This window comes from Scomber scombrus, chromosome 1 (genome assembly GCF_963691925.1).
Source record: "Scomber scombrus chromosome 1, fScoSco1.1, whole genome shotgun sequence".
Lineage (NCBI taxonomy): Eukaryota > Metazoa > Chordata > Actinopteri > Scombriformes > Scombridae > Scomber > Scomber scombrus.
In genome coordinates, this window is record NC_084970.1 from 14,025,482 (window position 1) to 14,037,993 (window position 12,512).

A 12,512-nucleotide genomic window follows, 5' to 3' on the forward strand; every position below is an offset into this window, starting at 1 on the left:
GTTTACTTATGGTGCTCTCAGGGATTTTTTTTTTTTTCAACCTCAAAGGTCCTGAATGCAATTCTCCTCAGCAGCCAACTCTGTATCTCATTATAGCCTACATACATCCAAATGGTAAACTTCCTAAATAGCAAAAGGTTTTCGCATTACCAGGCAACATTAATGTTAATTTTACAAAATAAAACTTATGTCATAAACTGATCACTATAATGGATTATAAGTCTCTGCAAGCAGATTTTCATATGTCACTGACATGAATGAAAACCAAAGACCCATCCAGTAGTCAACAGTGCTGTTGTATGCACCGGAATATGTCTGCAGTAATGTAAAGATTATGGATATATTAAGGGTTATGTGCTACTTTGGTCTTTTGAAAAAAGCAAGATAATTAGATTTTCAGTGATATACAGCTTTATGCTGAACAAATCTAAAAAGAACAAAAATGCATAATTTGTTTGCGTTCTTTCACTTTGAACATGCTCATTGATGTTTTCATAATTAGTTACCTTATAAATCAGTATTCCTCTACTTTATTTTGTAATAAAAAAATGTTTTATATTCATCAATGTCAATTGCTGAAAAAATATTTAGATAAAGCAAAAATCAAATAACTCTTCATATAAGAGCTTTGCTGAACATTGAACAAACTCAGCACATTTTCCTGATACTTTGCCTAGCAGCAAGGCAGAGCACTAGGTACATTAGTGTAAGCTGTGGGCCTGGCGGGCTCTGGACAGCTCGTGTCTGTCGTGAGTAGTTATGTGTACGTTCCCGATTGTTTGGGAAGACGGCCAAACCTGCTGCTGTGCTGTAGATGAGAGGGATGAGATTTGGTGTTTTGGAGAAGCACAGAGAAAACAACATCTGTCAGACCAACACTTTGTGGTATTATACTGTATATCCACAGTCTCTGAGTGAAAATCAATTCTTTGCCAAGTAAAATAAGTGTGTGGGCATTTGTCATTGCAGCAAACTGACACCTTTCCCAATTAAAACAACATATTACTAGTCTATACTGATACACATTTATAGGGACACATAATGACACATTGCATTGGGTGATGTCTTTTTTTTTTTTTTAAAGCAGCACTGGTAGTTTTAACCACATTTTGTTGTATTTAGGTATGCATCCCTGAAATCATACACTTTCTGAAAAGACAAGAAAAAGATGGTGCCTATAGAAACTCATAAGTGACAGTCTTGTTTTCCCCTTTAATATCAATTTTCTTCAATCATACAATACATATTGCATTGTACATGAGTCAAAAGCATCCCAGCCTCTGGTGACTATCTTATATGGTGACTATAAAGTGTATGTATCTTCAAAGAAATGTAAGGCCCTCTTGCTGAGGGAAACAATCCTATCAAATTGGGATGAGGGCAGCGGCTTTGAGACTAGACTGCAATAACACTTCCTCCTATGAGAAAGGCTTTTTTTTATTAACAAAAAACAACCCAGTGAAAAACACTATGCTGTTGAATGCAATACGTGCAGAGACGATACTGCTTTTGGGAACTGCTACCACCTATATTTTTTAAAGAAGCCTTAACACTCACCAAACTCAAAATGTGTTCACTGTGGCATGGTTGCCCTGTTTTATTGTTAGTTCAGATTACTGTTGCAGCAGACATTTGATGGTGGGATATTTCTGAGAACTTCACTGCTAGTTTACGTGTCACTATGGCAACCTGAGCCTATATTCTGTAAAAAATAATGGACGTAGTTGTGGACTCGAACTCAGGAGCAGAGCTGGGGTTTGAGGCCAATTAGACATAGTGGCCAAACCGTGTAATTACAACGTTATGTGACACTATTGGGCCCAAAAAATATTTTTCCCATATACTTACGTTTTGAAAGAGACATCTGTAAATCAGCTGATAATTTTTTTTCAGTATCACAATCCATGTAAATCAATTTAATGATCAGAATTTGATCCCCTTGTTCTGATCACATTTTGAAAGTCTACTAACTGCATTTTTTGGCACTTCTTGGCTTAATTTTTCAGCCCCAAAGGTTGCTGTTTGCTTGAGCCAAACTTTAGGTTATAGGTATAACTTTCTGACTGTCCTTCTTTATAATGTGCATATAACAGAAACACCACCACTATCTGACTATCTGTTTGGACCATAGACTATATAAAGATGGACATAGCGAGGTCTTTGCATTGGAGCCATTTTGATAGCCCACAGTTGCTGTTAATGTATGGTGCCACCTTCTCTGTTTGGAGCCAGGACCTTCCTAATAAGGAGTGCCTCAGCAAATGTCATCATGTGTATCCTTTGATAGATGAGGAAAAATGCAATTATTGATCAATTTTACCAACGTTAAGGAACTGTTCTACTAGGACTTGCATGATTACAAGGTCAACCAATCTCCCACTGGTAGAAGGACAATTTTGATTACTCATGTTTGATTCCTAGATAGTCACCCTGTCTAAGTCACCTGGGTGCTGTTTGTTAGCTGGAAGTGTTTATGTTGGTTCCAAGTGTTAGGGGTCATTTTGTGTCCGATGTTAGATCAGCCATCATCAGTTTAGATCAGCCATGGTGGCTTTCCTGACTTGATTCCTTTCACAGGCTAACCTTAGACGCACGCACGCGCGCGCGCACGCGCGCGCGCACACACACACACACACACACACACACACACACACACACACACACACACACACACACACACACACACACACACACACACACACACACACACACACACACACACACACACACACACACACACACACACACACACACACCCTACATTCACTATTAGATAATACGATGCCCTCCAACAGCTCAGGTCACTACAGATTGCATCAAAGGCCCTTTGGCATTGACATTATCAATGTATATTCTAATAAACTGTGGATGTGTCATAGGCTGGGGGGTCATGGTATGTGTGTTATCTGTTATCTGTCTGCATATTTATCTGTCCTGTCTGTCTGTTTACCTGTCTGTCCTTTCCTAAAGGTATGCCTGTCTGTCAGATTGCATGTCCCTCCTATGTTTTAGGTCACTCGGTGCAGTCTGTCACAGCAGTTTGAAGCTGACTGTGTGAGGAGGAAGGACAGATAGTGAAGAATTCACACACACAGGGTGGAAAAAGCATAGTAAATGGCTGCTGGGAATACCCTTGGTATTCATTTTTCCATGCAAACGTTTTCCTTGTATTTTATGGTGCCTCTGAGTTAACTAAGCCACAAGCTCACATAGAGTATCTTGTGATCATTAAAGATGCATACAGTTTATATGGTTTTTACTGTCCTTTTTTAACTATATGTTTTTCGCTGCTTATTTGGAATTTGATACCTATAGGCTGTGTTATGTGATTGACAGACAAACTTTCTCATATCACACAAGACTTGTAACAGTCTAAATTTTAGGGTAAAACTTAAGGAGTCTTGTCCTCAAACAGCATTTTCTTGACTCAATGTTTTATTTTCTTTCACTCATTCCATACGTTTTTCAAGACCTCTACCTTTCCTCTACTTTCATTTCTGCTTTACCCTGTCTGTGGCCCTTACCTTTTCCTTTTTACCTTTGATGTCTTAACTCCACTTCTCGCTTACATTCTTCATCCCAAACCATTGTGTTACTCTTTACCCCTCTTTTCTCTTTTACTTCAGTCTCTTTCTGGTTTCAACCTGCTCTCTCTAGTCAATGTTCCCTCTTCTATTACTGCTCTTCTATAGCTGCTTTTTCTCCTTTATTGCGCTGCCTTGTCCTCCTTGTATAACCCCTGATATCATCCCACTTTTCTCCCACTCTAGTTTCCCCTCCCCATCCACCCTTTTCCATACTGCCTTTGACGTTGAAGGAGAGTGGGGATCCACTCAGCTGACAAAGGGAGAGGCGATGACGTCACAGCAAACATGATACACCAGCATCTGCTCTGGTCTAAAAATACACACCACAGGGCACACACAGTCAGTCTGCAGCTGCACTCAGCATTTGTTTCCACCTCCATGCTCTAAAGATGGCCCAGCTTTTACACAACTGGGGCTTGTGGGCATGCTGGGTTACAAGCTGCTGGCCTACAACTGAGCAACCTTGATGTGTTTAGATATTATGGTTCGGAGACACTAAGTGGATAAGGGGATAGAGGAAGGTGAACATGGTTTGGTTAACACTCAACATGTCATTTGTAAATGAGTCTCTACTTTCTCTGCACCTTCTTGTGTCAAATTGTTCAAAGCCCTTATTGTAAATTGAATTAATTACAATAAAATCCATGGAAATTGAAATAAAAATGTATCAGACATTTCAATAGACAGTAAACAACAATAAACAATTTAAAAACCTAAACTAAAAAACTTAATCGAATCATCATCACTTAAAAGCTGTAATTTGAATGCCTTTGTAATTGACAGATAGATAAAAATACAATATAAAAAGAGAAAAAGAGAAAAAGCACACACAGAATCAGGCAGTGAAAACAGTGTACAGTGAGGCACCTTTAAAGTTATTAATTTCAATGATCAGCTCAACACTGTCTCCTATTCAACAGTGAGATTAATGTATATCAGGCAGCAATGGTGGAAAGGAAAATACCTTTATTTAAACACTATTCTTAGATACAACATGGGGTATTAGTACCTTACTTGGGTATATACATTTATAGTTACTTTAAGCCACTACTATACTACATGTCAGAGGGAAACCATGTCAGTTGTAGTTACTTTTGCAGATTTAAAATTTAAAATTGCTTAATCAGCATAAAACATGATATGGTTAATGTTATACAATAAATTAAACTTCCCAGTGGCATAAAATTATTAGTTTTACCTCAGTCCTTACCATATACACCATTAAAATGTTATGAGTCATAATATTAAAGTAATGCAATATTAACACTGATAGAGGTCACTCTGCTCGCATGAATATTTTTTATACTAAGTATGTTTCACTGATAATATTCATATAATTTTACTTGAGTACAATTTAGATTTTTTTGTAATGTGAGTAGTATTGGTACGTTAATTTAAGTAAAGGGTATGAGTATTTATTCCTGTCAGGCTGTATCCTTCCCCATCTCATCTTGTAAATATGATGTTCTATCTGTATCATTTGGTGGTGTTGCTGTGAATTAAGCATGTTGTGTGATAGGAGCTCAAGTTTTCAGACTGCTGGACAGTTACAGCAAGACACACCCTACCTTAGTAATAGTTGGTATAAGATAGCATTCAGACAGTTCAAGACAGTCCCACGCTCAGACTGAATGTCAAAGTTCCTTTGAGCACTGCACCTGCATCTCCTCTGCTGCCCAACAGTGGAGGGCTGTGTGTGAGTGCTTGGTAGTTCCTTGGTGATGAGTGGGTGTTTGTGTGTAACCCTCCCTGACCCTGTGTTTACTCCCTGAGGCCATCACTGTAAATAAGAAAGTGTTCTTAGGGAAGTTGCAGGGCTGAATGATTAAGATCTTTTTTATCTGCACCGCTTTTGTGCTCATACATACAGTATATGCTTCTTTAACACACTGTTATCTTCTTTTGCCCTGCTATCATGGCAGTATTGGCTACTTTTTATGATAAGTGATAAATTATCATTACAATATGGTTGATAACTATTGAAATATCTGCTGGAAGTAGCTCTCTTAGGACACTGATGTACAATTCATTATTATTCATCCTTATTATTTATCCTTATTCAAACACATTTTCTTGAAGGAGTGGATGATAATATAGTCAAAGATTATAGTCTTCCTAAATGTCAGACATGATGTTTACTCCTTCATTATTTCAACCCCAGCATCAATTCTAAGTTCGTGTTACTGGTGTGATGTAATATTTCTGTACACATCTGACAATTTTGATTCTTATAGTAATGCATGCGTTTCTCTGTTCTGTCTCTTCTCTGTTATTGTGCATGTGTGTCTTTTGTGCGTCTGTTGGCATGCAACTAGGGAAGTGGAGCAGGCCGGTCTGTCAGACTTGGAGATCATCTCCCAGCCGGTGGAGGATGAGAACCAGTGCTTGGCTCCTCCAGTCCAGCTGGTGAGTTTTGGCTACAGAGATCTGCCCCTTGCAGCTCTGGACCTCTCGCTGGCTGGCTCGCAGCTCCTCTCCAACGCAGATGAAGATGAAAACAGGGAAGGGTGAGTGTGAGAAAACAACAACAAATGAGGCTGTTCTGTGCTGTAGATGATTTTACTTATTTTGTTTACTTTATTTAAAATGTGCTTGGCCCTGTGGAGATCAAAACACCAGACAAGAGCGAGTTCCACATGTCATCATGAAATAGTTTCAAACAGCAGCCTTTTTTAGTGAATTAAAATTGATGAACCATTTGGCAACAGGGAGCTATGAGTGACAAACTGGTGGTATTTTGCCCAAGTGAGTTTTCTGAAATAATTTGTGTTTTTTCTCAAGTGGCACAAATGCATTCACAGTCATTGTTGAGCCAACAGATTCCTGCATCCTATGATCACTGGTTTATTATTTAATGTATTCAGCTGTGCTCACTGCCAGTGAGTGGCTATCATATGACACCATATCACACATTGAGCTTGTCATCTGTATCTTCTGTATCGGTTAGAAAAACTGACCAGATTTTGGTAACCGATGACATTTCTGCTCGAGATACAAGCACTTATCTCTACTGGCTTCAGTTCCCTCTCTCTCTTTTTCTCCTGATATTCACTCTTACCCCATTATGTTAATACTGATTTCACATCATAGTGTCACTACTAAACTACTAAACAACTAAACAACTACAAATAAACTAAAAATATGTCTTTTATGAGAACTTTGAATCAGAGGCATTGTTCTACTCAGCAAATGAACAGCCTGCTGTTGAGACAACTTGCTGTCAGTGCACAGCATTAAGTGGCTGCAAATGCTAGAAATATCATCATATTGGAATAATCTTCACTACAGAAAACTGAATGATAGGATTTAAACAAATACTGAGAGAGTTTGTGGTTGTCAGTCAGTTTCTCAGTCAAACTTCTCATATTGTTAGTGTCTATCAAACACAAGCTACCACAGCAGTGGTTGTAATTGTGTGATCTTTTGATTGTTTATATGCGTTTTTATTTGTTGCAGAATTTGTCAAATTATCGGTACTTTGAATTGGCTCCTAATCTGACTTGTTCAGGCCATTTTTCCTTGACTCTTGAAACTGGCTTTGTCCAGGGTGGATATTTTGATGTGTTATTGTTTACTCTGTACATGATAGTCTTTATAAAAGCCTGTGTTTATGATTATAAAACATATATAGTGTAATTTATTAAATACAACATGTTTCAAGTTGGTTGCAACCTGTACTGTGCAATGTTCCTCTGGAGCCAACAGATATCTGCTCAAATTAACTTGATCATTATGATAATACAGTTTCAAAAATATCAAATGAAATTGCTGCTGTGGTACTGACTAACTAAACATACAGACATCCCAATTACAAATGTAGACATCTATGTAGAATCTTGCAATGTACCATCTTCTAAAACCTCATACAAATTTAATTTAAATGCATAATAAATGCAGCATCATCTGATTCAAAATACAGTACCAGTCAAAAGTTTGGTCACACTTTTGGATACATTTTTATACCATTTTTTGACATTTGGTGCTCTAAGCATTTTGATACATTTATTGCATATGTGTTTAATGTGAAGCTACTTACATGTACAGTATAATATAAAAAATAATTCAGAGTTAAATTCCTTGCTGAATCAAATTAGTATTCAGAGCTCATCACCCTCATCCCCACTCAGAACAAAACACCAGACTTAACAGCCAGTGACAGCAGTGATAAGCCATGCATTCTTACCTGTCATAGCTCCACAATGGAGATGTCCACTTTTCAAATTCTCCTGTTGGTGAACGTATTGAACATCTGATTGATGCAAAGCAAACTTCAAAGATCTTCCCCCGTCAGCAGTGACAGAGTTCAGAAAAAACTAAGAGAGAGACAGAGCAGGTGCACAGCTTTTAGTGGTCTTTGCAGAGAACATTGAGACAGTAGCTGGAAGGGGGTCAAGAGGTGGACGTGGATTATACCTGGACGGCAAACTAGACAGCTTTAATGTGACCTGGTACAATGGCAATATATGCTGAAGCTATCAACCAACTGGATGAAAAGATGTTTGTATCTTCTTCTCTCAGTCTGATTTGTGTCCAAGGTGAAAAAGACATAAAAGGAGTTTGTTTGAAAGTCACACACATTGTACTGAAAACATGGTGAAGAAAGATCATATTGACCATGGATTATTTATATAACGTTAACACTATCAGCAGTATCCAACACAAAGCCATCAATGAGCAAATAGGAAGCATGGGAGAGCTGCGACTTCCAGGAGAGTCTTCATTTCTTCTGTTACCGAGTGTGGCTGTATTATCAGTCCTCTGAAGTGGTCGCACATCTCACTTTGCACCATCTCAGCTGGAATTAGGCTGTATTTGAAGGCAATAATGTAAAGACATTTTGATGATTTCAGTGACAGTAAAAGTCAACCAGAATTAGATAGGAAGTTTTTGCCAGGTTATAAAAATGTAGATTATAAGTTTCTGTCTCAAACGTCTTACGGTTTTCACTTTGTGTGTGAGACAAAAACAAACACTTTAATTAACATTAAGGCTATTTATTGATATTTTACAATACTTCTAGATTTCTAGTCTTGATACAAAAAAACTATTTTGCAATGTATGATAGGGTATTTGTATATTTAGAGGATATTTATAAGCTGGAGTGCTGGAATCTGTATTTATGTCTAGTGTATATTATGTTTATAATACTTATTTAGAGGGACATAAAAACGTTCTTGACATGATGCATGGGTGAAATATTTTCCCTGTTAAGAAGACTGGGATGGCACAAGAACCTGAAGCTGCTCTCTACAAACATTTTACAGGAGCTGCTATACACATACACATACACACGCTCCATCACACTTGCATAAATGCCACATAGTATCCCTTATTATCATCCATCATGTATTAAGTCTCCCTCCCCAAGTCCTTGACTTGCTGTCCCCATTGCTCAGTATTACGTCCATTTATCATTAACTGACAACCTCTGGGTTGTCCGGCGTCCACAAGTTAACTGAGATGAATTCATCATTTCAAACTGAATATCCGCCCTCTTCTCCCCTCAACCCCCCCTGCCTGCTGACAATCGGAGCCTTTATTGTAAGTGACACTTTGTGGCGCACGAGCCAGAAGCTGATAATATCACATATTTAATTTCTTGTAAGTCTTTTGTACTGTATAACTGTACATGCCTTCAAATTCAATTATCTCAATGGATCTCACATGGCTGATCAAATGCAGGCTGTTTGAAATTGTACCGTAACACGTTTCCAGTTGTTTGATGTCTATAATTTAAGGTCATTCAAAACCTGCAAATTCTTTCAGACTGTATTTTGATTGAACTGTAAGTATGATTATCTCACTTCATTATTTTGAATGATGTACAATGCTACAATTTTTATTTGACTGAAATTTATGTTTGGATGCATGATAGGAAACTTTTACGTCAGCCTCCACTGCACCTTGCGCACACACATAAATCTTAATTTGTGGAGCTTATGCAGTTCTAGGTTAAAGGGTAAATACTGCACCAATTACACTGATGTCTTTGCAGTAATTTTAATCAAATGCACTTTAGACTCATGAACTGCTGGTGCTGGTCCTTGTTTTTTCCACTTTAAAATGATTGTGTGAGATGCTGATATGGCATATGGATATGAGGTCACATCACAGCTGTCCTTTTGATTAGTCACAATATTAACCGATTTTTTTCATTGTGCTCACTGTCCAGTCTTTCCATTCTGTCCAGCAACTGTGACTCAAACCTGGCACTTAGTGCAAGCTCTCACCAGGATGCACATAAACACCATAAGCTGTAGTACAAGATCCAATGGACACACGCACGCACACACCATATCCATATACACAACCTCATCCAAGTACTCCGTTTGACACCAAATCAGGTCTCACTCCATTGGTTCCCTTCAGTTAGCCAGTCATGGCCAGAAACAGACTCTCACACAGCGCTTATTTCGCAATCAGTACAGCCTGGGTCCTGTGAAAGTATGTATTTCCATCCCTATGCATAATGGATAGAGGTGTGTATGTTTGCTGTGATGCCACATCCTCTCTGTCTTACTACAGTATATTTTCTTGTCCTGTGGAATGCTGTTGGGAAACACTTTGGTGTACAGCGATGAATTATGCATGTAGCATTTCCTATTGTAGTGCAACCTGTGAAATACCTGTAAGCCAGTGTTTCCTAAACTAAGCCAATAACTGGGTCAAAAGCCTGCTGTTGTTGAGTAATCACAAAACTAGAGTACCAATATGTTTAAATGAGCTTGGGTCCGAGGGCAAGAGACTAAATTCCCTATTCTGGTCTCCAGGCTGAAAAACGTTTAGAACCCCTACTGTAAGAGGCTCTAACAACAGATTTACCAGCCGCTGCTGTGAAGGTTATTGTTCCAGTGAGCTCAATTTACTCAAACTGTTCTTAGTGCGATGGGGTCACTATTTCATATTCAAGTCATTAGTGTGAAATGTCTGCCTGTAAAAATGCTGCCAGTGGGAGTTTTAAAAGTCATCATTCTTTCTTTTAACTTTAATGAAATTCCATTTAAATCCACCAGGCATGAGCTTCGGTAATGTGTACTTAGTACGTTACATCTCCACTATACTTTAAACGCTATACTAATCCCTCACATTAATCACTATTACCAAGCCTTGTGTCTAAATTGGAGGTTTCAATGGGGTGCCTTTATACCTCTTTTTTGTGATAATAAAGGTGAAATATCAAGAACCCTTGCTGTTTATGGGTCTCCTATCACATCAGGTGTTTTTGTCAACCTGTGAGAGAGGCAGAGAGAATATGCAATACAATATGAAAAGCAGTGAGAATCAGCCGTGGGAAAGAGACACTGAGGACATGAGAAGAAAAGAAGCCTCCTCGGACATTAAGGCCACGTCATTAGAATCAGTGAGATGTAGCAAAAAGCATCTCACTCAATGTGTCAGTCAGCCCGCTGCCCTCTAGGACCCAATTCTGTTTTATTCTGTGAATTTCAGCACCACTGGGCTTTCGGTGATTACGTCTGTGCCTCCGTCTCCTCATTACTGAATCGACCTACCTTTCAAACAGACAGAGGCCATTAGCCTCCTTAAATGACATTCACCAACACCACGCCCATGCACCATCATCATGTTTTTCAATGGTCTCCTGCTGAAAGTTCTTAAATCAGCGTTTTCACATCATCTACCTGTTAGTTGAATTTGTTGGGTCATAACAGTATGTAAGCACCATCAGGCCCATATATGCTCTTCGAATGCCAATAGGAAGAGCTGGTGCGCACTTCTGTATTGGAGAACATGTAGCAGAAAGACCGATTGATAAACTCACCTTTAGGGAAATGGGGCAGGGGAAATGAGCCTTTTTTATGGGTGTGCGGAATGATGAAGTGAACTTGAGAGAAGGCAAGACAGCTGCAGTGGGACGGCAATCCACAGCCATCAAAATGAAAATGCATGTGGGAGAGGAATCTGTTGGCTGCTTCACTGACTTTACCTATGAAAGTGGATTGGCCCGCCAACACCACGGCACCCCACCCCCCCCAACACCCCTCTACTCCCAGCCTGCATTAGCTGGCTCATTGGCTTTCTGAGATAGTGAAGGAGTGTCATGAAGAAAGCTGTGCATGGGAAATGTTTAGGCGTGCTTCTGTAGTGATGTTTGGCAGAACGAGTGCGTTCATTCCCAAAAGTGAGACTGTCACAACCACACTAGAGGTGTTTCATCAACATGGGGATGGTTCATTGGGTGAGGGGCAGAAAGTACTTTCACTGGCTCCATAGTTTGGGAATGTCTTGCTGTCAGCAAAACTTTTCTCATCTTCTCATCTCCGAAAGAAATTAGGTATAAATGAAAAAATATGCAAAATGATATTTTTTTTCTGTTGTAATGTGTTAGAGCTTGTAGTATAATCAGTTTTATTGACAAGTCCCTGAAATAATGTCAAACTGAGAAAAAGAGCAGGGGGAAAAAAAATACATTACATGTTGGCAGCAGGAGACAGCTTGCAGACTGTATTTTTCTTCACAAGTTAGACCTTTAACAAATAAAGCTTTGTGCTATCATGGTTTTCCTGTACAGTAAGTTTGCAGCATGTTTCATAGTGGGAAGCAAGCAGAGGGTATTAATCAAAAGAAAAGGCTCCTGTTTCAAGCTGCCACTGTGTGATGAAGCACCTACCGTCAGCCATGTTTGCATATCATAGCCTGTAGCATTGTGAAGGTGGAACTGACCTTACTGCTATCTCTTGTATAGTGTGTCTCTCTCTCTCTCTCTCTCTCTCTCTCTCTCTCTCTCTCTCTCTCTCTCTCTCTCTTTCTCACACACACACACACACACACACACACACACACACACACACACACACACACACACACACACACACACACACACACACACACACACACACACACACACACACACACACACACACACACACACACACACACACACAAATATGTGCATGCATGAAGAGA

The 12,512-nt window shown here is 39.1% G+C and overlaps 1 protein-coding gene across 1 annotated transcript in view; it reads left to right on the forward strand.

The window, feature by feature from the left end:
* Positions 1-4,581: 4,581 nt before the first annotated feature.
* Positions 4,582-12,512, forward strand: part of LOC133978978 (transmembrane protein 266-like) — a 31,846-nt gene continuing 23,915 nt past the window's right edge. Inside the window, exons 1-2 of the mRNA XM_062417369.1 lie at positions 4,582-4,586; positions 5,822-6,094. Coding sequence (XP_062273353.1) covers positions 4,582-4,586; positions 5,822-6,094 — 278 coding nt within the window. The remainder of the gene's footprint in view (positions 4,587-5,821; positions 6,095-12,512) is intronic.